The sequence below is a fragment of the Panthera pardus genome, unplaced genomic scaffold (genome assembly GCF_024362965.1).
Source record: "Panthera pardus isolate Hobbes unplaced genomic scaffold, ASM2436296v1 HiC_scaffold_27, whole genome shotgun sequence".
In the NCBI taxonomy this organism is placed as follows: domain Eukaryota; kingdom Metazoa; phylum Chordata; class Mammalia; order Carnivora; family Felidae; genus Panthera; species Panthera pardus.
This window is the reverse complement of record NW_026526843.1, coordinates 79062915-79090847: the sequence shown is the minus strand read 5'-3', so window position 1 is coordinate 79090847 and position 27933 is coordinate 79062915. Positions and strand designations below refer to the sequence as shown.

Below are 27933 nucleotides of genomic sequence, written 5' to 3'. Positions count from 1 at the left end.
GAGGAGGAAGAGTCAAAGGGCTCTTTTGCTTTCTCAGTCTTGTTTGAATTTTGATCAATAAGAATTTAAAAAAACCAACATTAAAACCCAGATTAAAGTCAACTGCACTATATAAAAAGTGCTTTATATATTGTAGTACTTAATAAATCTTAACTTAGAAAAAGATCTTCTCTTAAATGTAAAAAGCCCGCTGAAAGGTAATTATATACCTTTGCAAGGGATGAACCAAACAGAGAAGTGGAAGTGATGGAGGTAAAACAGGCAAGAAGGGAAAAAAGAATTACCAGCAAAGGAGGTTAGACAATTTTAAAAATGGATGATAGCTAATTATAATGGCTACCATTTTTTGAGGGTCTTCCATGAGAAAGACAATGTGCCAGGTGCTCTGGACAAACACCATCTCTAATTCTTGAATCAACCTGTAGGTATTTCCATTTTACAGATTAAGAAAACATGGCTAAAAGAAGGCAAGCATCGGGCTTAAGGCAAGGTCTTTGCTCACTACTGTCCCAGGTTATCCTGGATTGGGACTGGGTTTGAGATTGGGACTGGGTTTGAGACTGGGACTAGGGGGAGCGCTTCTGGCCTGGACCCTTACTATACTCTGCATCCTTGAAGCATGCTCCCAAGCTGTCCTGTTCATCCAGACTGGCATTCTCTTCCTCCTCCTCGCTCTCGGTTCTCCAGTATGCTGGACGCTTGATGGGCCGCTTCCCTGGGGTGCGCTGGGAAGCAGGACTGCTAGACACTGTGCCCAGCCCACTGCTGGAGCTCCCACTGCTTCGGTCCTGGCCCCCAGTCCACCAGGCCTGCAGGCTGGAGGTAGCTGGTGAGGACGATGAGGACTGCAGGTTGGCCATGCACAGCATGCCCTGGATGGCCTCCTGAGTGCTGGGAGAGGCAGGGGCCTCGCTGCAAGGGACAGAGGAGAAATGCTGAGGGAGTTTCTGTAGTTGTCAGAGGAAAACAGTCATCAGAACAGTCAGGGAGAAGGGACAATAGTGGGGCTTAGGGTGGGAAGAAGGAGAGAACCATTCCAGATGAGAAACCAGAAATCAAGCCAATGGATCAAGATAGTATATCAGAGACTGTCTTCACATCAAGGCCAGTCCTTCTTGCCTCAAGTTTTTCCGCAGACAGCAGGAAGGTGGCAAAAAGAGGGGTGCACCTCCCACACTGTTCACCCATGCTGAATTCATTTTTTAAACAAGGCCCAGAAAAGGCCCAGTTTTCCTTCCATGCCTCTTCCAGTCCCTCTTCCAAGTCCCAAAAAACCCAAAATTGATCCCTTTTGAAGTCTATATATACATCCACTTTCTGTCAGATCTTAAGTTCCCCAGGACAGATTTCATGTCTGTTTTAGTCTCTCAGCCTGAATGCCTTTGCTAATTCTTTGTCCCTTTAAATATCTTGATAAATATCTGCTGATTGGCTGATCTAGTCTTTTGGGTGGGGGTGGGAGGGTGTGGCATCTGATCACCTGGAAAGGGGAGATCAAAGACAGTACTCACGTGAGGGCAGCATAGTCAGGTCCCCCCACCTGCCTGCTGGCCTTGAGCAGATCAAGAATTCCACCAGCACCACTCCCATTCCCAAGCTTGCCTTCGACCCCTTCTACCATGTCCTCATCTGTTGTATAGTCCTCCTGTTGGGAAAAGAGGATATCACCTCAGCTGCTGAGGGTAGGTCTAGTTAGGCCCCAATACAGTGTTGACATTTTCACTCCGGATACTAGTATCTTCTAAGCACCAAGTATTTTAATCTTCACAGCATCTTGGTGAGGTAGGTATTATAACTCCCATTTTACAGATAAGGAAGCTAAGGCTCAGTAAATAATTTGTGTAATGTCATAATCAGATATTCCATATCAGATACTCTTTCTGCTACATTGCAGTGCCTTTTCTTCTACCCGGCATTAAAGGATTTTTTTAATGTTTGTTTGTTTGGAAACACAGAAAGTGTGAGTGGGGGAGGGGCAGAGAGAGATGGAGAGGAAGAAATCCCAAGCAGGCTCCATGCTGTCGGTGCAGAGCCTGACGTAGGGCTCTATCTCACAAACGGTGAGATCATGACCTGAGCCAAAATCAAGAGTTGGAAGCCTAACCGACTGAGCCAGCTAGGCATTCCACTGCATTAAAGGATTTTTAAAACATGTCAACTAAATTATGATCTCCCAGTTATATGCTTAGCTGTACTTAGCACACAATCTTTCACTTAATAAGTATTTTAGGAATTGAATGCATAAGATATCTTTTTACCTCCGACTAGAATGACAATCTGTCTTCTGTCTCTGTAACCAGAATGGCAGAAGACTAGACACAGAGCAGGCTCCTACCTCAATGTCAAATTCAACTTCTCCTGGTTCCCGAACTCGGTTGGGGTCAGAGCAAGGCTTTGCACGGGGCAACTTTCGAGGAAATTCTAGAAAATAATGAAATGCATTTATCATGAAGCTAAGATAAGCATCTGAGCCAAACACCCAGGAGGAAAAGTAAGACTATAATTTTCCTAAAAGTAATGACCACAGAAAACTAATTGAGGGAGGTTTGGACTGGTTTATATATAAATCTCTAGAGCAGAGAATACATGGAGGCCTAAAGAGCTTGTAAATCAGAATGTCAAAAAGCTCAGGCCTAAGGCCTCTGGTCTATCAAGGGTACCAGAAACAAATGTGAAATGGGCAGGGAAGGAACAAGAAAGAATAGGTACACACTTGGTCTTATTATCAAGGTTGCCTTCTCCTTTCCCAATCTCTCGTCAATTTGCAGTTCATCATCTGAATCCAAGTCAAATTCATCCTCCATCACCTGTTCCACCACCAGCCTAGCCTTATCTGCTTTCTTTGTGAGCTTGGCTCGCCGAGACTTAGATAAGCTCTTTACCCTCTTGGCACTAAAAAGGAAGAAAAGGAGAGCATAAAAAGTCACATTCAATATTCTTAAGAAGGCAAGCCCCACCCCCCAAATTGGTCTACAGATTCAATGCAATCTCTATCAAAATCCAGCTAATTTCTTTTGCATAAATTAATAAGCTGATACTAAAATGTATATAGGCATACAAAGGAATTAACATGGGCAAATGAATTTTGAAAAAGAACAAAGTTGGAGGACTTTTACTACTTGGTTTCAAAATTTACTATAAAACAACAATAATCAAGGTAGTGTGATATGAGCATAAGGACAGACATATACAACAGTGGAACAGAGCTGTGAGTCTAAAACTAACCCTTAAATTTATGGTCAGTTGCATTCTGCCAAAGGTGCCAAGGCAATTCAGTGGGAGAAGGGATGGTCTTTTCAACAAATGGTGCTAAGATAACTGGGTATCACATGCAAATAAATGAATGTGGATTCTTACCTCACATCATATACAAAAATTAACTCAAAATGGATCCTGGAGATAAATGTAAAGCTAAAACTATAAAACTTCTAGAAATAAATACAGGAAAATATCTTTATGACCTGGGATTAGGTAAAAACCAACACATTTGTGCTTCAAAAGATACCATTAAGAAAGTGAAAAGATAAGCCATAGACTGGGAGGAAATATTTACAAGTCATTTATTTGGGAAAGGATTTGTATCCAGAATATTTAAATAACTTTTAGAACTCAATAATAAGACAAGCAAGCCAATTTAATAACGAGCAAAAGATCTGAATAGACATTTCTCTAAAGATGATATACAAATGCCCAATAATCACACAAAAAGATGCTTAGTATCAGTAGTTATTGGGAAAATACAAATCAAAACCACAATGAGATACCACTTAATATCCATTAGAATGGCTATAATAAAAAAGACAGACAATAACAATGTTAGCCAGTATACTTCTGGTGGGAACATAAAGTAGTACACACACTTCAGAATAAATTTTGGCAGTTTCTTAAAGAGTTAAATATAACATTACCATATGACCAAAAATTTTACTAAGTGAGAAATGAAAACATATGCCCATACAAAAACTTGTACGCAAATGCTCATCACACCATTATTCATAATAGTCAAAAAGTGGAATCACTCCAAATGACTGTCAGCTAGTTAATGGATAAACAAAATATGGTATATCCATACAATGGTATACTATTCAGCAGTAGAAAGGAACCAATTAATGATACATACTACATCATGGATGAACCTCAAAAACAAGTGAAAGAAGCCAGACATAGAAGACCACATATTATATTTTTCCATTTATATGAAATGTCTAGAAAAGATAAATCTACAGAGACAGAAAGTAGATTAGTGGTTGCTTGGGCTTGGAGAAGAGAACCAAAGGACTAAGTATGAGTGAGCATGAGGCATCTTTTCGGGGTGATAGAAATATTCTAAAATTGGACTGTGGTGATAGTTGCACATTCTTTAAATTTACTAAAAGTCATTTAATTGTATACTTAAAGCAGGTATGGTATATAAATTATACCTCAAAAAAAGCTATTAAAAATACATAAAGGGGCACCTGGGTGGCTCAGTCAGTTGAGCATAGGACTTGATTTCGACTCAGGTTGTGATCTCATGCTTTGTGAGTTCAAGCCGCACACTGGGGTCTGTGCTGATGGTGCAGACCCTGCTTGGGATGCTCTCTCTCCCTCTCTCTCTGCCCCTCCCCTGCTTACACTTGCGCTCTGTCTCTCTCAAAACAAACAAACTTTATATGTATATATACACATACTTCCTATATACATATATGTATCTATGTATATATATATATATACTTCCTATATGTGTGTATATATAGATGTATGCATATATATGTATGTATATATATATACATACGAAATGGAAAAAATTAAAAATTTAAAAATGGTTTAAATAATCCTGTTACATATGGTAAACAATATTAACCAGTAAAAACTGTTGAAATAAACCGTATAGTTAAAAAGAAACCAGTTTTTGGTAAATCAGTATACTTGATACATTCAGCAGCCATTTGGTGAACTGGCTTTCTTTCAGTAAATTGGCTGACATTAAATTGACCTGTTTCCTACCCCACAGGGTTTTAGGAGGATTAAATGAGCTACATGAAGAGCCCAACACAAGGCAAGTGCCCAATGGTAGTTAATCTTATAATTAAGTTCTCTGGGCCCCAGTTTCCATATTAATAAAATGGGGATAACAACACTTCAAGGTTGTTGTGAGGACTAAATAATGTACTAAACAGCTAAGATAAAATCTGACGCAAAGCAGAAGCTCAATAAATGGCAGCTATTTATACCCTGGATCTTTTATTAACTTTTAATTGTGAAAAATGTGTAACGTATACAAAAATATAAAAGTATAAAAAAACTCTCATGTACCTTTCATTCAGCTAAGTTTCAGCAATTATCAATAACCAGTCTTGTTTCGTCTATACCTCGGATTATTCTGGAGAAAAGCCCAGCCATAATATCATATTGTCTGTAAATTATTTCTGTACCTTGTCTCTTTAGGTTGACTTAACATCAGTCTCTGGCAGCTGCAGGAGGTGACAGAAGCAACATAAAAAAAAGACTGGTGGGGAAGGGGAAAATGTCTCATTGTATTCTCAACAGCCATTATAGGTTGGATCCTTAGGATTCTCAATTTTCTACTCCCCAGGAGATCGACCATGGACAAAGACAATGCTCAACAGTCTATTACTATTTAGTAACTAAATTCTCAAACCCCAAGAACAGCTCTGCTGCTTTCAGAATCTGCCCTGCTCTCACATTCCCTTTTCACTGATTTCTCAGCTAAGTGGGATCTGAAGGCCTTTTCCTACAAAAAGGCTATGAAGGTATCCTTGATGCTTGTATTCCTCTGCTGTTCATACTTTACTTGGCTCTTGACTCTTCCTGTCTGGTGTTCTGAGTGTCCAGATGATCACTCTTGCGGTCTTCCTCTGCCTCTGCCTCCCTATGTGTTTCAGGGTTTCTGATGATCTACTTAGCTTCTGGCTATACCCACACCATCATCACTATCACCACCACCATCACCTTTAATCTTCATCATTTTATTTATAAGAGCTACCATTTATTAAGCATTTACTATGTGCCAGGCCCTGTGATAGGCACTTTACATACATAATCTCATTTAGTCCTCCAACAACCTGAGGGGAAGCTTTATCTATAGAAGAGATATAATGAGGACACTAAGGTGCAGGGTTAATTAACTTGTTAAAATCACACAGTGAATTTGTGTCAGAGCTGGGATTCAAATTTGGACCTGCCTGATTCCCAAGCCCGTGCTTTTTGCTGTGAATGCTTTTATTTTATTCTTTTAGAAAATGCTCTGTTAAAAATTATTTTAGGAAAAGTAATACATGCTCATTGTACACAATTCAAATGCTACTGAAGTAAAAATTTCCTCTCCTGGCTCCCTTCTCCTACTTTCCAGAGAGAACTACTATTACAAGTTTGATGTGACAAGTATAAAATATACGATGAATATACTTTATTTGCATGAATGTGTAGAATTATCTCTAGAAGAAAATCATTGACACTGGTTGTCCACGGGGAAGGGAACTGGGGAACAAGGAGGGGCAGGAACAAAATTTTTCACTAAGTATTCTTCTGTACTTTTTCAATTTTAAACTGCATAAATTAAATTTTAAACCTCTTCAAAAAAAGTTAAATTAAAAATGAAGGAAGGGGCACTGGGTGATTCAGTCGGTTGAGCATCCGACTTCAGCTCAGGTAATGATCTCATGGTTTGTAAGTTCAAGCCCCACATTGGGCTTGTTTGTGTCAGCACGGAGCCCACTTCAGATCCTCTGTCCTCCTCTCAAAAATAAACAAACACTTAATAAAAATAAAGAAATATGTATGCCACTTTTCTACACAAGCATATACACACGCACACACACGTGTACACACACACCATTTTTAAAAATTAAAACTATTACTATATATTATTTTGTAACCTGATTTTTTCACTTAAGAATATATCTTGGACATTTTCCCATGTCAATAGATATTTAACTCTTTTTTAATTCAATTATTTTTAATAGCTACATGCTATTCCACTCTATAGATGTGCCATAATTCATTTAACCAATGCTTACTGATGAACATGTTCCTAATTACTATTACAAACAATGATGCAGTGAACACTGAACATTTCTCTTTATGTACCTGTGCAAATATTTCTGCAAAATTCCTAAAAATCTAATCGCAAAAGGTATATAAAAAAACGAATGTTCTTAACCAGTATGCTATACTTCCTTATTCCTGCCAGTGGTTCTGACCCACTGACTTGCTGAAATTTTTAGAACTTGTATACAAGATTTTTCTCAAACTGCCAATTAGATTCCAGGCCTCTCCCCTAACACAACCATAGTTCTCTGAACTAAGCAATGATATCTGATAATATCTGGGTCCTTCCCCAAGTACAGTAAGCCCCCCCCCACCCATGTTCCAGCCCCAGGTCCTAATTCCATGCCTTGTCTCAGTAACATGTTGCCACTGACAGCCCCAATATCTCTGTGTTCCTTCTTCCCACCTCACCTGCCATTAGACATCAACAGGGCCAGCGGGCCCTCATTCCCATCAAGGTCCAAGTCTGGCGAGTCATCATCTGAGTCATTCAGGCAGGTACCAGTGATGTTGAACTGTAGAAGGAGAAGGCTCAGTTGTCACCTGTCTGGGACTCCCATGTGAATCACGATGACCAGTTCCTTCCGGTTTCACTGGTTGAGTTCACTGTTAAAATCACCTGAACCAAGGCCTTCTGCTACACTGTCTCCCACCCCCACCCCAATGATTCCAGGAACAGGAGGTTGACAATGCATGGCTACCCCAGGGGAAACCTATCAATCTTGTAAACCGTGTTCTCTAAAAAGAGGGGAGAGGATCTTCACATGCCCATGGAGAGCACCACAATCTTGAAGCAAGGTAGAGCCCCAGAGAAGGGCTTTTCTTAAGGACCTGTTCAAGACTCCAACATGACACTCATATACCATGCATGTTCTTAAATGTCATTCCCAACCAGCATTTCAAGATTCAGCTCAAGTGTCATTTTTTGGGAGAAGAGCTCCTGATCATAGCTTATGCCCACATAAAATCATCCACCCCTCTGTGTCTCGGGGTCCCCCACACACCCTTGATTATGGCATCCACAATACCTCATTGCACTCATTCGTTTTTATGCCTGCCGTTCTCACTAGCCTGTCAGCCTCTTGAAGGTTACATTCACAGCACCTATCACAGTGCCCAGCACAGACAAGGTCTCAATAAATGCCTATTATATGAGTGGGACTGGTAGCCAAACACCAGGGGCCGTAAGGGAGGTGGGAAGAGAGGACAATCCTTTTGATACCCTGCTCTTCCAAGGGACCCAAAAGGGCTGGGCTGAACCCATGGGCCAGCACCCACCTTTGCTTTCTGGGAAGAGCCTGTCTTCAGTGCCTGATGATTGTATGTATCCATGAGATTATAGCTCAATTGGCCAGCAGGCCCCAAGGCTGAGCTCTCCTTTCCCTTTCGCTCTGCCTTCTTGAAGAGTTCCTTGGGCTTCAGGCCTTTCTTCTTTGAACCACTTTTGGAGGGCAGTGACAGCCTGGACATGGATACTGAAGTGGAATGGACTGGCCTGGTTAAGGGAATGGAGCCAGCTGGGAAGATCCTCTGCAGCCCAAAGATATTGCTCGTCTTCCCAACGTTCTGTTGGAAGATATCCTATAAGAGTGTTAGTACACGAGGGGGTTAGAGCTTACTCAAGAGTTCTCTCTATGCTAAGAGCAGAGGACTGTTCATGGCACTGGCACTATTGCCATGGAAGTGGCTTACAGATGCTCCACATCTAGATGCACACCCTAGTTTTTTTCACAAAGTGTCATCAAGAATTTACGGGGTGGCAGATCTTTACCCAGCCATTGACAAGTGAGGAGAAGACGAGCAGAGAAAAAGCCCAGCACTACTGTCAAAATTGGAGAGAAAAGACTCCAAATGCAGCTGGCATGAGACAGAAAATACTTGAGTACTAAACTATGGTTCCAACTCTAAGGACTGCAGGATTTGAGAGGAGAGAGGTTCTAGTCCTGATTCTGCTACTAGCTAGCTCTATGACCACAGATAAGTGATCTGAACACTCTGAGGCTGTTTGCTTGGCTGTAAAATTAAAGGATCAGACTGGAAAGGTGGTTTTAAAAGATGATCTGTGGCTCCTCTGAACTTCTTGGGAGGAGCCCTGAAGACTGGAAGTAGGTAGAAGGCAAACAAGAGGAACATGTGTAATTCTAAGCCTCTTGTTTTTATCTTATTCACTGCAGCTATGCTTTGATTCAGCTTCCATGTAGGATCTCATTTGAAAAAAAAAGGTTCCACTGTCTTAAAACATTTGAAAGCCAATGGACCAGACATGATCCATCTCTAAGTCCTTTCCTAACAAGCCCAAAATTTTGTATATACAAAATTGGTTTAAGTGCAAAGAGCTGGAGAAAAGGTAGGCCTTGTAACTAAACTCTGAAGGACTGTGACAGATGGGAATGCAGGAAAATGGGGTAGGAGGTGGACAATGTAAGCTATGGTGTAGGCAGTGAAACATGCTGTAAGCGGTGAGGCTAGAAAGCCCAACTTCCCAGTAGCTCATGCTGACCACCCTTTAGCATGGATTTGAGTGCCTATATCCTGAGTGATAAATGGAAAGTTGACAGCTTCTGAGCTAAAGGAAAGTTTACACTTCCCTAAGTCCAATTCTCCTCTGGTGCCTCTGCTACTTCACCAGCCCACACTGAGTTCTCTCTTTGCTGCAAAGTCTATTAATAACAATGGCTCACATTTATTGAGTACTTACTCTGCCAGGCACTGTGCGAGGGGCTCTACATACATTAGCTCTTAATCCTAACAAAACTCTGAAAAGGTGGTGTTATTCTCCCTTTACAGATAAGGATACTAAGGCTCTGAAAGGCTTGCAAGTGACAGAGCAGGAACCAGAACCCAAGTTTCTCTGAGTCTCTTACCATCTACACCTTACTGCCTTGTGGTATAAGCACCTGTTGAAACATGGCTTTGTAATCATGTTTAACATGGAAGAGCTGTCATTTTGTAGAATGCAGAGACTGAGTCAAAATATTAGTAACAACAACTACTACTATGAACTCTACCACCCACTACTACTGTGACCCATCATCAGAACTTATTGAATACCTATTATGTGCCAAGTACTGTACTTAGTGCTCAACATATATTACCTTACGTAACCCTTTTAACAAACTTCTGAGTAGGTATAATTATCCCCACTTTAGAAACAAGGAAACTGACGCTCAGGCAGTAAACTTCACCCAGAGTCCTCTACAGGATTCCAAGTTCTTTGTGGGAAGACACTGAATTACTTATGTATTCTAAGCACCTAGCCTAATGTGAGAGACACTCAAGGCACATAATAATTATTTAAATGAATGAATAAACAGAATCTTTGGTGGGGTTTTTCCAACCCTTCCCCTGAGCTCTCAAGCCAACTGAAGAAGCCTGACCTGCCACTTGAGCCTTGAGCCCTTCCCAAACGCCTCCCCTGCTCCCCTGCTTCTTACTTCCACCAGGCGGATCTCCCTAGCCAGATCTTTAATGAGCTGTACGGTCCGTACTGTCTCCGGAATCTCATCCTCGTGGTCTGGCAGAGCCTGTCAAACAAAAGGCATAAGGAATAGACCCACACGTAAACGGACAACTGATTTTTGACAAAGGTACCAAGGTAATTCAATGGATAAGGGTAGTTACTCTAACAAATGGTACTGGACCAACTGGATACCCATATGCAAAAAAAAGAACCTCAATCCCCATCTTGCACCACACACTCACACACAGGCACACAAACCCAAATTGGATCACAGACTGAAATGTAAAATCTAAAACTATAACCCCTTTAGAAGAAAACAGAGGAGAAAATCTTTGTGACCTTGGGTTAAATGAAGATTTCTGAGGACACAAAAAGCATGAACCATAAAAGAAAAACAACTGATAAACTGGACTTCATAAAAAATAAAATCTTCTCTTCCAAAACCACTGTTAAGACAAACCAGAGACTGTGAGGCAGTATTTGCAAAACCTGTATCTGATAAAGGGCAGTGTCAAGAGGTGTGAGGAACTCAGTGGTGGGCTTGGGCCATAGCCCTCAAAAAGTCCAGAATCCCTGGGGAGAACATGGCCTCTTTACTTGTGAGGACAGAGCTCAGTGCTGAGCAGCTACAGGCCCATGGCTAGCTCAACAGCAACCAAGGCTAAGACCTTTTGGTTGTCTCTCTTTTAATTTGTTTGTAATCTTTTTGAATCCTCAAGATTTACATCTTTATGTAGACAGATCTCCCAAGTTTCTCTCTTGTGATTTCTTCTACCAGTTTTCACTTCACTTCTGTATCCAGAGGACTGATAAAAACTCCTCAGCATTACCTTCTTACTTCCCATGGTTTGAATCTTCTTTTTTCCTTGACTCTTTTAATCCATCTGGAATTTATTTTGGTGGCTGGGCAGGGGTGGGGTCTGAGAACCCATGTGATCCAGCTGGATAAATTTAATAGCTCCCTCCACCCAGCCCAAGGGCTCTGGAAAGGTCAGGGAGTGAGTACCTCCCATGGAAGTCATCTTCACTTCACAAAAGACTTATTCCATAAGAATGGGCTCCTCTCTGTAGGATCTGTGTCCTACTCTCCTCCAGCTCCCTTTGGCTGTGCTATTTGGGGCCAACCTGGCTCAGGGCCCGAGTGCTTAAGACTCTTCCCGCCCTCCCTCCCTTTTGTTATTCCTGGGACAGAGTCACTCCAAAGTTCACCTCATGGAGGCGGGGAGGGGAAGGTCCGAAATGAAACCCAAGGCAGCCACACCTGAGGGATGTGGAGAAACAGAACAGTAGGCTAAGGCCCAGGTGTAGGTGAGTCCAGGGACGAAGAGAAGGCCCAAGACATGAAGTCCAAGGATATCTGAGGGGAAGGTTGGCAACAGGAAATGGAGACATTGTACAAGTTAAGCCTATAATGGCTGAAGATCTCCATATGCAGGGGGAAAAGTCTATACAGAATATCAAAAGCATGAGAACAATATTGATATTTCTTTTTTTGTATTTCTTAAAATTGCTTTTTTAAGTCAACATTTGGAGTAAGTAATCCATTTACAGAGTTCAAAAATCAAATAATATAAAGAGATATACTGAAAAGTCTCAACATACATTTGTCCATGCCATCAGTCCCATTAGCCCGCACCCACAGGTAACCACTTTTCTTCTACATCCCTCCAGATTGTGTCTTCAGGCAAATACAAGCACATATAAATGTAATTCTTGTCCCCCCTCCCCACTTTTAACACATAAAGAAGCACATTATATATACATGATTCTACATCTTTACTTGACAAATTCTGGAGATCTTTCCAGATCAGTACAGAGAAAAGTTCCTTATTCTCTTTTATAGCTGTTTAGCATTCAATTGGATAGATGGACATTGGTGTATTTCTACAAAGCCATTTTGGCAGTATGCAGTAAGAGCCTTACGTTTTTTTCATATACTTTGAGCCAAAAATTGCTCTTCTTGGAATCTATCCTGAAGCAAAAATCAAGAGATGAGGGAAAAAGGCTGATGCAAACAGATAGTCACTGCATGATTTTTCAATAACTACCCCCCAAATAAAGCAACAATAAACAAGCAGTTAGGTAAGGATGGTATATCCCTGCAAAAGAATATCATGTAACTATTAAATGTTCGTGGAGAACTTTGAGGACACAGGAAATTAACATAAGCTAACAAATTCAGATACAAAATTGTATGTATAGTGATAGCAATCATGTTTCTTAAATGTATATAAAAAAGACCAGAAGGAAATACACCCACAGATTAATGTTAATTCCCTCTGAGTGCTAAAATTACAGGTGATGTTTTTCCTTCCTTACACTCTTCTGTATTTTTTCTAATTCTCTAGAGTAAGCCTGTATCACTTTTTATAATCAGAAAGAAAGGTTTAAAAATGTAATCCAAAAAGTCCTAACCCAGTCCTCCATTCTAACCCCAGAAGGCCACAAGCCTCCCTGGTCTCATCCACCACCCCAAAGCATCTACCCAAAGCCAGTCTCTGTGGAGGCCACAACTATAAAGGAGGTAGAGAAATAAGTATATTTACTTCTTTCTTTGTCCAGGCTCTAAAGGCCAAGTTCAGAGCTTTGCCACCATGGACCAGGTAGGATGCTGGGTGCCTCCTATTCTCTCGCAAACCTAAAGGGCGAAGGAGGAAGGCAGAGGGTCAATAAAGCCATGTGGGGAAGCAAAGGAACTGTTTCTTTTTTCAGGCAATCAGAGAAAATACTTAGGGTTCTAGGCATGACTCCAGATCTCAGTTCTTACAATAGTGTTCATTTAATGAGTACCTACTACATGCTGGGCATTTAACATCTACTATCTCATTTAATCTTTATACCCACCTACTACCCAAGCATCATTATCTTCACTTTACTATCCAGGAAACTGAGGCTCAGAGAAGCAAAGAGACTTAACCAAGGGCACATACCTAGTAACTGCCAAAGCTAAGACTGAAGCCATGTATATCTGAATCTGAGGCCTATGTTCCTTCTACCACACTGGAAGTGTGCTCTGCCTCTTGGGTTTCAAAATGCAAACACTCAGGAAAACCATGATTGCAACCTACACAGACATGAAGGGCCATTAATAAATGCCCTTATCCCTGAGTCACTCCAAGAGGAGATTATGACAAATAGCCAGCTTTCGGGTCAATACAGAATTTTCTACTGAACTGAGCTATTCAGAACAGGTAACAAGTGGCTAATCATTGAGCCTCTGATTGAACACTTAAGTGCACTCTGTCTAGGTGGCAGATTAAGGGCCTGAAGTAGTAGGTAGAAGACTGTATTCATTGGCCTTTGAGATTCTTTGTAAATCTAAAATACTGATTGCTCATGGCCAAGTTACCTTGAAGAATCTCAGGTCTGAGCAAGGTTGCTGCTCCATTTCAAAGCAGAAAAGAAGAAACCCAGCAGTTTGGCTTCCCACCTGGGCTGATACCAACACAATGATGCCAGCATGGTCAGGACTGGCCTTGTCCTCATCTCATGGGAAGCACATTCAGGAAACTCTGAGACTGTCCAGTTTGAGTTTCTTACTTTAATTAGCAGGGGATAGGGATAATTTCACTGTAATTCAATTTTCTCAGCCACCTTTGCTAAATAAAGTTAAAATACATGCTCTACCATACATTATACTTAATTAAAAAAAAGTCAATCTCAAAAGATCACACACTATATGATTCCATCTTTACAGCATTCTTGACAAAATTATAGAGATGGGAAACATATCAGCGGTTTCCAGAAAGTATGGATAGTGCAAGGGGAAAGAATGGGTGAGACTATAAAGAAGTAACACTAGGAAGTTCTCTGTGGTGATGGAACGAACACGAACACACACACACACACACACACACACACACACACACACACACTTGGGGAAGCAGGGCAAAAGGGACAGCTAGGAAAGGGATCCATACCTCGAAAGATGTCCAGGATGTGCTTTCCCACGTACCAACAGATGGTCTCAAAGTTAGGAAACTTGAAGAGGTCTGCTGTGCTCAGCCGCTTCTCAATCTCATAGGCTCTAGAGGAAGCAGGCACAATAATAGCAATGATAACAAGGATCCTGTTTACTGAGTACCTACTGTGTATCAGGTATTGTTCTGAATGTTTTGTATCCATTATCTCTAATCCTCACAACTACCCTGTAAGATCCAACTTTGAGGGTTAGGAAACTTGAGCTCAAATGTTATGTGACTTGCCCAAAGTCACAAAACTACTAAGTAAGGAAGGGGTATTCATCCTCACACTGATCATTATCAGGAACCAGTATCTATTCCCTTCTCATCATCTCGCCACCTTCTATGCTGCACTTCTCACTATAGGGGAGAACTCAAGGACTCTAGCAGGTGGGAATGGCCAACTCAGGATCACAATAGCTTCAGTACTCACTTGAGCTGCATTTCGATGTTAAGGCTGTGTAAGAAGTTCCCTCCAAAGGCAAGGCAGTCCACGGGAGTCAGCACAGCATGGATCCATCCTGCAGTGTAACATGGCAAAATCATAGCTGGCAGAGGACCTTACTTCCTCTGGACATCACTGCCCACTCATCTCAAACGTAAGTCCTTAGAGCAGCCAGCCCGCAGTGACTCAGAAAGTTCTAGCTCCTCCACTCTTCCAACACCCATTCTGCCACCATTATAACCCTAAACTGGACCACCTTTTGGGGTTAATAAACTCTTTCGACTTTCGTCCTCTCAACTTCAAGTCTCTTTGATGCCTCACCCATCTTCTCTCCCATCTCTTAGAAGGGCATTACCTCCTTGCCAAGTCTATCCCTTCTAACTCTACTCCAGGTAAAACAAAGAGCTTTTGTGTCAAACAAACCTGGGTTCAAAGTCTGCCATCTTCTAGCTAAATATTTCACAAGGTGGTTGTGTACAGTGTGCACCTAGATGGAACTCAATTATTCTCCTTGCCCTTGACCCTACACTGCCTTCTGGGAAGTTCTAATTCTACTCTTAAATATCTCTCATATTCATCTTCCTTTCCTGGTCCATCCATCCTATCAAAGCCTTGGTTCAGATCCCTTATTACCTGTCACCTAGGCTATTTGCAACAGCCTCTAAACTGGCTCCTCTACACCAGCGGTTCTCATGGTATGGTCCAGGGAATCCTGAGGCTCCCTGAGACTCCTTCAGAGCATATGCAAGGTCAAAACTATGCTCATGATAATACTAAGATGTTGTCTTTTTCACCCTCATTCCCTCACAGGTGTAGAGTGGAGTTTTCCAGAGGGTAAATGACATGACATCACAAACACCGAGAAGCAGATTTAAGTATCAGTCATTTTCTATTAATCTAAACATCAAAAAGATTTTTAAAAAGGTAGATGTCACTCTTCTCACTGCATTTTTGGTTTGAAAATAGCTATTTTTCATAAAAATTATTAATCATGCTAACATGTAATGAGTTTATTTCTCAATGAATTAATAAACAAATATTTTTAAATTTTCTCAGTTTTAATTTATAATATGGTAAATATTGATGACTATAATCCACATAAATAAAAGCCCTTTTGGGTTCTCGGTAATACTAAAGAGTATAAACGGGTCCTAAGTGCAAAGTGTTTGTAAACCACTGCTCTGTGCTAATCTCAATCTCTGAAGTCTATCCTCCACATCTCAACCCTAAGTGATATATCTAAAATACAAATCTGCTCATGTCATCCCCTGCTCAAAACTCTTAAATAAAATGTACATCCACAGGAGAATAGATAAATTGCCATATACTAATACAATAGAATATTGAACAACTACATGTATCAGCATGAATCTCATAATCATAATGTCCACAGGAAAAAGTTGGGAAGAACTGTCTAATATGATTCCATCTACATAACATCCAAAAACATGTAAAACAATACTAGATATTGGTTTGGTGAGCTATACCTATCCAATAAAGAAATAGAAATAATCACCAACTTCAGAACAATGGCTAGCTCAGAGAGGGAAAAATGGGAATGGAAGTGAGGAGAGGTATACAGGGGGCTTCAAATATAATTGCAACGTTTTATGTTTTTAGTTGGGTTACAAACACATAAATGTTTATTACATTATTCTTTATATCTTTTGCTACATAAACAAATAAACTTTTGGTGATCCCCCAGCCACCTCTTGGGTAAGTTCAGCCCACCTACCTTCTCAGCTTCACCTGTTCCCAGCCTTTGATCTTTAGGCTCTGGTATCCATAAACTATTTCACATAGCCTTGCTTTGCTTATGCCTTTCCCTATGTCTGAGAGGCCTTTTCTGCCTTTCTCCTCTTGGTCACTCCTACATTTATCTGCCAGGTGTTACTCTTCTGAGAATATTTTCACAAACCTTCAGCTAGACTAAGTGTTCTTTTCCATGCTCCCAAAACTTCTGGTGAATGCCTCCATTGTGGCTATTAGAACATTATACTGAAATGAGCCTGGGTGGCTCAGTCGGTTAAGCATCCAACTCTTGATTTTGGCTCAGGTCATGATCTCACGGTTTATGAGACTGAGTCCTGTGTTGGGCTCCATGCTGTCAGAGCAGAGTCTGTTTGGGATCCTTTCTCTCTCTCCCTCTTTCTGCCCTTCCCCTGATCATGCTTTCTCTCTCTCCCAAAATAAACTTAAAAAAAAATCTAGAACATTATACTGAAATGATCTATCAATCTTTTGTCCCTAGCACCTAGACCAATGCAGGGGCATTCAGTATACCTGCAATGCTTATGGAACTAAGTAGATTACACCCAGTTTGTGTGACTTTATACCAATAAGCAATTAATCCAACTCAAATCTCTGGTAGACAAATTCAATTCATCAAATAGTTATTAAGTGCCCAGCATAGAAAAGGTATTACGTGAGAGCCTATTAGGCAAAGGATTAAATGGATGAATAAGTGCCTGGGCTCAGAAACCTATAAAAGAGAAAAAGCAGATGGTATGAGGGGAGGTAATTTTGCCTCACCATATGTGAAACATTCTATAAAACCAATGTAATCAAATCAATATGATATTGACATATGAATAGACAAATCTGTGCAACAAAAAATCCAGGAATTATACAATACATAACATTAGACAAAGATATTAGAACTATATGACAATTTTAAAGCAGTGATCATAAGAATGCTTCAATGAACAATTATAAACATGCTTGAAACAAAAAAAACAGAAACAGAAGATGTAAGAAACAAACGTAAATTTTAGAACTGAAAAATACTATATCTGAAATAATGAAAACAGATGGACTCAACAGAAGAATAAAAACAATGGAGAAATAGAAAGTACTCAATATTAACAAAAGAGGAAATAGACTGAAAAAAATAAACTCAGGGATCTGTGGACTACAGCAAAATATATACAGCATTCAGATAATCAGAGACCCAAAGAAAAGAAGTGAGAGTGTGGGAATGAAAAATCATTCAAAGAAATAACAACTAAAAATTTCTTCACTAATATGATAGAAACATAGACCTACACATTCAGGAAGCTCAGTCAACACAAACAGTATAAACCCAAAGAAATACATGCCAAGACACATTATAGTCAAACTGCTGAAAACTAAAGAAAAAAGAAATTACAAGTAGCAAGAAATGACACATGTAAGGGAAAAAACAATTTGAATGAGAGCCAAAATTTCATCAGAAGCCATGGAGGCAAGAAGGAAGCAGCACAACATTCTTCCAAGTGCTGAAAGAACTATCAATCCAGCAAAAATATCCATTAGGAATAAAAGGGAAATCAAGACATTTACAGATGAAGGAAAACTAAGAAAATCTACTGACAGCAGGCCTACCCTAAAACTCTAAACAGAGAAGAAATGATAAAAGAAGAATCTTGAAATACCAGGAAGGAAGGAAGAACAACCGAAGAGTAAAAATACAGGCAAACAGGTGCGCCTGGGTGGTTCAGTCGGTTAAGCGCCCGACTTCGGCTCAGGTCATGATCTCGTGGTTCGTGGGTTTGAGCCCTGCATTGAGTTCTCTGTGCTGACAGCTCAGAGCCTGGAGCCTGCTTCAAATTCTGTGTCTCCCTCTCTCTCTGCCCCTCCCCTGCTTGCTCTCTGTCTCTTTCTCTGTCTCTCAAAAATAAACAAACATTAAAAAAAAATACAGGTTAATACAATAGACTTTCCTTCTCTTGGGTGTTAGAAGTTATGTTTGACAGTGAAACAAAAATTGAAACACTGTATGATATGGTTCTCAATGTATGAAGAAATATTTAAGACAAATACATTATAAATGGGAAGGGTAAAGGGATGTGAATAGAGGTAAGGTTTCAACCTTCCCCTCAAACTGGTAAAATGTTAATTAAAATGTCAATACCAGACTGTGATATGAAGTATATATCTATTATACATATAAATTAAACAAGAGCAACTACTAAAAACCTATACAAACCACAGGCTAAAAATTCATATGGAAATACAAGGGCCCTGAATAGCCATAATAATCTTGAAAAAGAAAAACAAAGTTGGAAGGCTGACACTTTCTGATTTTAAAACTTACTAGAAATATATGATAATTGAAATAGTGTGATACTGTTATAAGGACAGACCTATAGACCAATGGAATAGAATTCAAAGTGAAGAAATAAACAAACACATCTGTGGTTAATTGATTTTCAACAAAGGTGTCAAGACAATTCATTAGGGAAAGAATGGTCTTTTCAAATGGTTCTGGGACAACTGAACAGCCACATCAAAAAGAATGATATTGGACCCTTACCTCACATCATATACAGAAGTTGACTTGAAATGGATAAAAGACCTAAATGTAATAACTAAAACTATAAAGCTCTTAGAACACAGGTGTACATCTTCATGACCTTAAACTATGAATTAGGCAATGGTCTCTTAGATATGACACCGAAAACACAAGCAAATAAAGAAAAAAGTAGATAAACTGGACTTTTGTTCTTTCTAGGACGCTATCATGAACTGAAAAGACAACCCCCAGAGAGAAAATATTTTTAAATTACCTATCAGATAAGGTACAATATCCAAAATATATATTAAAAAAACTCTTACAACACAACAATAAAAAGACAAATTACCTAATCAAAAATTGAGCAAAAGTTCTGAATAGATTCTACTCCATAAAAAGATACACAAATGTCTAATAAGCACATGAAAAAATGTTTGACATCAACAATCATTAGGGAAATACAAATTAAAATCTCAGTGAGGGGTGCCTGGGTGGCTCTGTCGGTTAAGCATCCGACTTTGGCTCAGGTCATGATCTTACAGTTTGTGGGTTCAACCCCTGCATCAGGGTCTGTGCTGACAGCTGAGTCTGGAGCCTGCTTCAGATTCTCTGTCTCCCTGTCTCTCTGCCCCTCCCCTGTTCACACTCTGTCTCACTTTCTCAAAAATAAACATTAAAAAAAATAAAAAATAAAATCTCAATGAGATACCACTTCACATGCACTAAGATGGCTATAATCGCAAAGACAGACAAGAACAAGTGTTGAGGAGGATGTGGAAAACTTGAGACCCTTATAAATTGCTAGTGGGAATGTAAAATGGTGTTAGGTACTTTAGAGAACAGTTTGGTAATTCCTCAAGAAGTTAAAACAGAGCTAACATATGACTCAGCAATTCCTTTCTTAGGTATGCACCCAAGAGAACTGAAAATATACATTAACACAAAACTTTGCACGTGATCATTCACAGCAGCATTATTCATTATAGTCAAAAAGTGGGGGCGCCTGGGTAGCTCAGTCAGTTAAGCATCCAACTCTTGGTTTCGGCTCAGGTCATTATCTTATAGTTTGTGGGAGTGAGCCCCACATCGGGTCCTGTCCTGAAAGCATGGAGCGTGCTTGGGATTTATCTTTCCCTCTCTCTCTGACTCTCCCCAGCTTGCACTCTCTCTTGCTCTCTCTCAAAAAATAAACATAAATTTTATTAAAAAAAACACTTAAAACAACACAAACGCCTATAAGATGATGAAAGGATAAACAATATGTGGTATATCCATGCAGTGGAATATTGTTCAGCCATTTAAAGACTAAGTACTGACAAATGCTATAACTTGGATGAACCCTGAAAATATTTTGCAGAGTGAAAAAGCCAGACACAAAGGACCACATATTGAACAGTTCCATTTGTATGAAATAGAACAGGCAAATCTATATACAAAGAATGGCCAAAAGTGGGTTGACAGGGGTGAGAGGAGGAGTGGAAGGAATGGGGAGTAACTGTTAATGAGTACAGGATTTCTTTTTGAAGTGATGAAAATTTTCTGGTATTACACAGTGGTGATGGCTGCACGACATTCTGGATATATTTTTTAAACTTAACTGCACTCTTTAACATGGCAAGTTTTTTTTTTTTTTTAATTTTTTTTTTTAACGTTTATTTATTTTTGAGACAGAGAGAGACAGAGCATGAACAGGGGAGGAGCAGAGAGAGAGGGAGACACAGAATCTGAAACAGGCTCCAGGCTCTGAGCTGTCAGCACAGAGCCCGACGCGGGGCTCGAACCCACGGACCGTGAGATCATGACCTGAGCTGAAGTCGGACGCTTTAACCGACCAAGCCACCCAGGCGCCCCGAACATGGCAAGTTTTATGGTGTGTGTTACATACCAATTTTTTTTGAAAAGTACACTTAACTAAATGAATATGAAAACTGAACATATCAAAATATATGACACAGCTAAATCAGTGCTGAAGGGGAAACTTACAGCACTAAATGCTTACATTACAAAAGAGGTAAAGTCTGAAAATAATCTAAGCTCTTGTCTCAAGACTAGAAGGAGCAAAATAAACCCACAGCAAGCAGAGGAAGGAAAAACAAAGATAAAAGCAGAAATCAATGAAGCTGAAAACATAAACAGAAAAAAATCAATTGAGACAGAAACTGTTTCTTTAAAAAGTTTGAAAAATTGACAAACATCCATCAGATTGACACAGAATAAGAAAAGGCACAAAAAACTAATACCAGGAATGAAACCAAGGATATCAGGGTGCCTGGGTGGCTCAGTCAGTTGAGCATCTTACTCTTGGTTTCAGCTCAGGTCATGATTTCACAGTAGTGGGATCAAGCCCCAAGGTGGTGGACTCTGTGCTGGCAGCTCAGAGCCTGCTTGGGATATTCTCTCATTCATTCTCTCTCTCTCTCTCTCTCTCTCTCTCTCTCTCTCTCTCTCCCCTCTCCCTGTTCTCTCTCTCAAAATGAATAAATAAACATAAAAAATTTAAAAAAAAAAGAAACAGAGGATATCACTAGAGACTTGGAAGACATCAAAAGGATAATAAGAAAATACAATCAACAACTCTGCATACATAAATTTAACAACTTAGATAAAATGGACCAATTCCTTAAAAAGCACAAACTGAGAGGAGAGGGAAGATGGCGGCATAAGAGGACGCTGGGCTCACCGCGCATCCTGCTGATCACTTAGATTCCACCTACACCTGCCTAACTAACCCAGAAAAACGCCAGAGGATTAGCAGAACGGAGTCTCCGGAGCCAAGCGCACACGAGAGGCCCACGGAAGAGGGTAGGAAGGGCGGCGAGGCGGTGCGCGCTCCACGGACTGGCGGGAGGGAGCCAGGGCGGAGGGGCGGCTCGCTGGCCAAGCAGAGCCCCGGAGTCTGGCTGGCAAAAGCGGAGGGGCCTGACGGACTGTGTTCCGACAGCAAGCGTGACTTAGCGTCTGGGAGGTCATAAGTTAACAGCTCTGCTCAGAAAGCGGGAAGGCTGGAGGACAAAGGGAGGGAGAGTTGCTGAGCCCCCGGACGACAGAGCTCAGCTTGGTGGGGAACAAAGGCGCTCGCCAGCGCCATCTCACTCAACCATCCCCCAGCCAAAATCCCAAAGGGAACCAATTCCTGCCAGGGAACTTGCTCGCTCCCCGCAAACACCCAACTCTGTGCTTCTGTGGAGCCAAACCTCCAGCAGCAGATCTGACGCCCTCCCGCTGCCACAGGGCCCCTCCTGAAGTGGATCACCTAAGGAGAAGCGAGCTAAGCCTGCCCCTCCTGCCCCCATGCACCTTGCCTACCCACCCCAGCTAATACGCCAGATCCCCAGCACCAAAAGCCTGGCAGTGTGCAAGTAGCCCAGATGGCCACGCCACCCCACAGTGAATCCCGCCCCTAGGAGAGGGGAAGAGAAGGCACACACCAGTCTGACTGTGGCCCCGGCAGGTGGGCTGGGGGCAGACATCAGGTCTGACTGCGGCCCGCCCACCAATGCAAGTTATTCAAGACAGCACAGGGGAAGTGCCCTGCAGGTCCTCACCACTCCAGGGACTATCCAAAATGACCAAACGGAAGAATTCCCCACAGAAGAATCTCCAGGAAATAACAACAGCCAATGAACTGATCAAAAAGGATTTAAATAATATAACAGAAAGTGAATTTAGAATAATAGTCATAGAACTAATCGCTGGGCTTGAAAACAGTATAGAGGACAGCAGAGAATCTCTTGCTACAGAGATCAAGGGACTAAGGAACAGTCACAAGGAGCTGAAAAATGCTTTAAACGAAATGCAAAACAAAATGGAAACCACCACGGCTCGGATTGAAGAGGCAGAGGAGAAAATAGGTGAACTAGAAGATAAAGTTATGGAAAAAGAGGAAGCTGAGCGAAAGAGAGATAAAAAAATCCAGGAGTATGAGGGGAAAATTAGAGAACTAAGTGATACACTAAAAAGAAATAATATACGCATAATTGGTATCCCAGAGGAGGAAGAGAGAGGGAAAGGTGCTGAAGGGGTAATTGAAGAAATAATAGCTGAGAACTTCCCTGAACTGGGGAAAGAAAAAGGCATTGAAATCCAAGAGGCACAGAGAACTCCCTTCAGACGTAACTTGAATCGATCTTCTGCACGACATATCATAGTGAAACTGGCAAAATACAAGGATAAAGAGAAAATTCTGAAAGCAGCAAGGAGTAAATGTGCCCTAACATATAAAGGGAGACCTGTAAGACTCGTGACTGATCTCTCTTTTGAAACTTGGCAGGCCAGAGAGGATTGGCACGATATCTTCAGTGTGCTAAACAGAAAAAATATGCAGCCGAGAATCCTTTATCCAGCAAGTCTGTCATTTAGAAGAGAAAGAGAGATAAAGGTCTTCCCAAACAAACAAAAACTGAAGGAATTTGTCACCACGAAACCAGCCCTACAAGAGATCCTAAGGGGGATCCTGTGAGACAGAGTACCAGAGACATCGCTACAAGCATAAAACATACAGACATCACAATGACTCTAAACCCGTATCTTTCTATAATAACACTGAATGTAAATGGATTAAATGCGCCAACCAAAAGACACAGGGTATCAGAATGGATAAAAAAACAAGACCCATCTATTTGCTGTCTACAAGAGACTCATGTTAGACCTGAGGACACCTTTAGATTGAGAGTGAGGGGATGGAGAACTATTTATCATGCTACTGGAAGCCAAAAGAAAGCTGGAGTAGCCATACTTATATCAGACAAACTAGACTTTAAATTAAAGGCTGTAACAAGAGATGAAGAAGGGCATTATATAATAATTACAGGGTCTATCCACCAGGAAGAGTTAACAATTATAAATGTCTATGCGCCGAATACCAGAGCCCCCAAATATATAAAACAATTACTCATAAACATAAGCAACCTTATTGATAAGAATGTGGTCATTGCAGGGGACTTTAACATTCCACTTACAGAAATGGATAGATCATCTAGACACACGGTCAATAAAGAAACAAGGGCCCTGAATGATACATTGGATCAGATGGACTTGAGAGATCTATTTAGAACTCTGCATCCCAAAGCAACAGAATATACTTTCTTCTCGAGTGCACATGGAACATTCTCCAAGATAGATCATATACTGGGTCACAAAACAGCCCTTCATAAGTTCACAAGAATTGAAATTATACCATGCATACTTTCAGACCACAATGCTATGAAGCTTGAAATCAACCACAGGAAAAAGTCTGGAAAACCTCCAAAAGCATGGAGGTTAAAGAATACCTTATTAAAGAATGAGTGGGTCAACCAGGCAATTAGAGAAGAAATTAAAAAATATACGGAAACAAACGAAAATGAAAATACAACAATCCAAACGCTTTGGGACGCAGCGAAGGCAGTCCTGAGAGGAAAATACATTGCAATCCAGGCCTATCTCAAGAAACAAGAAAAATCCCAAATACAAAATCTAACAGCACACCTAAAGGAAATAGAAGCAGAACAGCAAAGGCAGCCTAAACCCAGCAGAAGAAGACAAATAATAAAGATCAGAGCAGAAATAAACAATATAGAATCTAAAAAAACTGTAGAGCAGATCAATGAAACCAAGAGTTGGTTTTTTGAAAAAATAAACAAACTTGACAAACCTCTAGCCAGGCTTCTCAAAAAGAAAAGGGAGATGATCCAAATCAATAAAATCATGAATGAAAATGGGATTATTACAACCAATCCCTCAGAGATACAAACAATTATCAGGGAATACTATGAAAAATTATATGCCAGCAAATTGGACAACCTGGAAGAAATGGACAAATTTCTAAACACCCACACTCTTCCAAAACTCAATCAGGAGGAAATAGAAAGCTTGAACAGACCCAGAACCAGCGAAGAAATTGAACTGGTTATCAAAAATCTCCCAACAAATAAGAGTCCAGGACCAGATGGCTTCCCAGGGGAGTTCTACCAGATGTTTAAAGCAGAGATAATACCTATCCTTCTCAAGCTATTCCAAGAAATAGAAAGGGAAGGAAAACTTCCAGACTCATTCTATGAAGCCAGTATTACTTTGATTCCTAAACCAGACAGAGACCCAGTAAAAAAAGAGAACTACAGGCCAATATCCCTGATGAATATGGATGCAAAAATTCTCAATAAGATACTAGCAAATCGAATTCAACAGCATATAAAAAGAATTATTCACCATGATCAAGTGGGATTCATTCCTGGGATGCAGGGCTGGTTCAACATTCGCAAATCAATCAACGTGATACATCCCATTAATAAAAAAAAAAAGAGAAGAACCATATGATCCTGTCAATCGATGCAGAAAAGGCCTTTGACAAAATCCAGCACCCTTTCTTAATAAAAACCCTTGAGAAAGTCGGGATAGAAGGAACATACTTAAAGATCATCAAAGCCATTTATGAAAAGCCCACAGCTAACATCATCCTCAATGGGGAAAAACTGAGAGCTTTTTCCCTGAGATCAGGAACACGACAGGGATGCCCACTCTCACCACTGTTGTTTAATATAGTGTTGGAAGTTCTAGCATCAGCAATCAGACAACAAAGGGAAATCAAAGGCATCAAAATTGGCAAAGATGAAGTCAAGCTTTCGCTTTTTGCAGATGACATGATATTATACATGGAAAATCCGATAGACTCCACCAAAAGTCTGCTAGAACTGATACATGAATTCAGCAAAGTTGCAGGATACAAAATCAATGTACAGAAATCAATTGCATTCTTATACACTAACAATGAAGCAACAGAAAGACAAATAAAGAAACTGATCCCATTCACAATTGCATCAAGAGCATAAAATACCTAGGAATAAATCTAACCAAAGATGTAAAAGATCTGTATGCTGAAAACTATAGAAAGCTTATGAAGGTAATCGAAGAAGATATAAAGAAATGGAAAAGGCATTCCCTGCTCATGGATTGGAAGAATAAATATTGTCAAAATGTCAATCCTACCCAAAGCTATCTACACATTCAATGCAATCCCAATCAAAATTGCACCAGCATTCTTCTCGAAGCTAGAACAAGCCATCCTAAAATTCATATGGAACCACAAAAGGCCCTGAATAGCCAAAGTAATTTTGAAGAAGACCAAAGCAGGAGGCATCACAATCCCAGACTTTAGCCTCTACTACAAAGCTGTAGTCACCAAGACAGCATGGTATTGGCACAAAAACAGACACATAGACCAATGGAATAGAATAGAAACCCCAGAACTAGACCCACAAATGTATGGCCAACTCATCTTTGACAAAGCAGGAAAGAACATCCAATGGAAAAAAGACAGTCTCTTTAACAAATGGCGCTGGGAGAACTGGACAGCAACATGCAGAAGGTTGAAACTAGACCACTTTCTGACACCATTCACAAACATAAACTGAAAATGGATAAAGGACCTGAATGTGAGACAGGAAACCATCAAAACCCTAGAGGAGAAAGCAGGAAAAGACCTCTCTGACCTCAGCCGTAGCAATCTCTTACTCGACACATCCCCAAAGGCAAGGGAATTAAAAGCAAAAGTGAATTACTGGGACCTTATGAAGATAAAAAGCTTCTGCACAGCAAAGGAAACAACCAACAAAACTAAAAGGCAACCAACGGAATGGGAAAAGATATTTGCAAATGACATATCGGACAAAGGGCTAGTATCCAAAATCTAAAGAGCTCACCAAACTCCACACCCGAAAAACAAATAACCCAGTGAAGAAATGGGCAGAAAACATGAATAGACATTTCTCTAAAGAAGACATCCGGATGGCCAACAGGCACATGAAAAGATGTTCAACGTCGCTCCTTATCAGGGAAATACAAATCAAAACCACACTCAGATATCACCTCACGCCAGTCAGAGTGGCCAAAATGAACAAATCAGGAGACTATAGATGCTGGCGAGGATGTGGAGAAATGGGAACCCTCTTGCACTGTTGGTGGGAATGCAAACTGGTGCAGCCACTCTGGAAAACAGTGTGGAGGTTCGTCAGAAAATTAAAAATAGACCTACCCTATGACCCAGCAATAGCACTGCTAGGAATTTACCCAAGGGATACAGGAGTACTGATGCATAGGGGCACTTGTACCCCAATGTTTATAGCAGCACTCTCAACAATAGCCAAATTATGGAAAGAGCCTAAATGTCCATCAACTGATGAATGGATAAAGAAATTGTGGTCTATATACACAATGGGATACTATGTGGCAATGAGAAAGAATGAAATATGGCCTTTCGTAGCAACGTGGATGGAACTGGAGAGTATGATGCTAAGTGAAATAAGCCATACAGAGAAAGACAGATACCATATGGTTTCACTCTTATGTGGACCCTGAGAAACTTAAGAGAAACCCATGGGGGAGGGGAAGGAAAAAAAAAAAAGAGGTTAGAGTGGAAGAGAGCCAAAGCAAAGGAGACTGTTAAAAACTGAGAACAAACTGAGGGTTGATGGGGGGTGGGAGGGAGGGGAGGGTGGGTGATGGGTATTGAGGAGGGCACCTTTTGGGATGAGCACTGGGTGTTGTATGGAAACCAATTTGACAATAAATTTCATATATTGAAAAAAAAATAAAAATAAAAATAAAATTCTTTATTACTGAAAAAAAAAGCACAAACTACCATAGCTCACCCAATATGAAACAGATAATTTGAATAACCTCTAAAGTTTAAGGAAATTGAATGTTAATTAAAAACTTCCCCACAAAAGAAATCTCCAGGTCCATGTGACTGCACTAGAGAATTCTACCA

General features: G+C 40.5%; 1 protein-coding gene across 3 annotated transcripts in view; it reads right to left on the bottom strand.

Moving 5' to 3' along the window:
* The window catches only part of PHF8 (PHD finger protein 8), a 94093-nt gene that overhangs the window by 33464 nt on the left and 32696 nt on the right, over nucleotides 1–27933 (bottom strand). For 2 of the 3 annotated variants that reach the window (XM_053891585.1, XM_053891584.1), the window contains exons 9-18: nucleotides 14906–14993; nucleotides 14431–14537; nucleotides 13057–13148; nucleotides 10485–10574; nucleotides 8329–8631; nucleotides 7462–7565; nucleotides 2714–2892; nucleotides 2336–2421; nucleotides 1512–1645; nucleotides 599–912 (exon numbers count right to left, since the gene is read on the bottom strand). In XM_053891585.1, the coding sequence (XP_053747560.1) occupies nucleotides 599–912; nucleotides 1512–1645; nucleotides 2336–2421; nucleotides 2714–2892; nucleotides 7462–7565; nucleotides 8329–8631; nucleotides 10485–10574; nucleotides 13057–13148; nucleotides 14431–14537; nucleotides 14906–14993 (1497 nt within the window). The remainder of the gene's footprint in view (nucleotides 1–598; nucleotides 913–1511; nucleotides 1646–2335; nucleotides 2422–2713; nucleotides 2893–7461; nucleotides 7566–8328; nucleotides 8632–10484; nucleotides 10575–13056; nucleotides 13149–14430; nucleotides 14538–14905; nucleotides 14994–27933) is intronic. The other variant, XM_053891586.1, reaches the window with a different exon arrangement.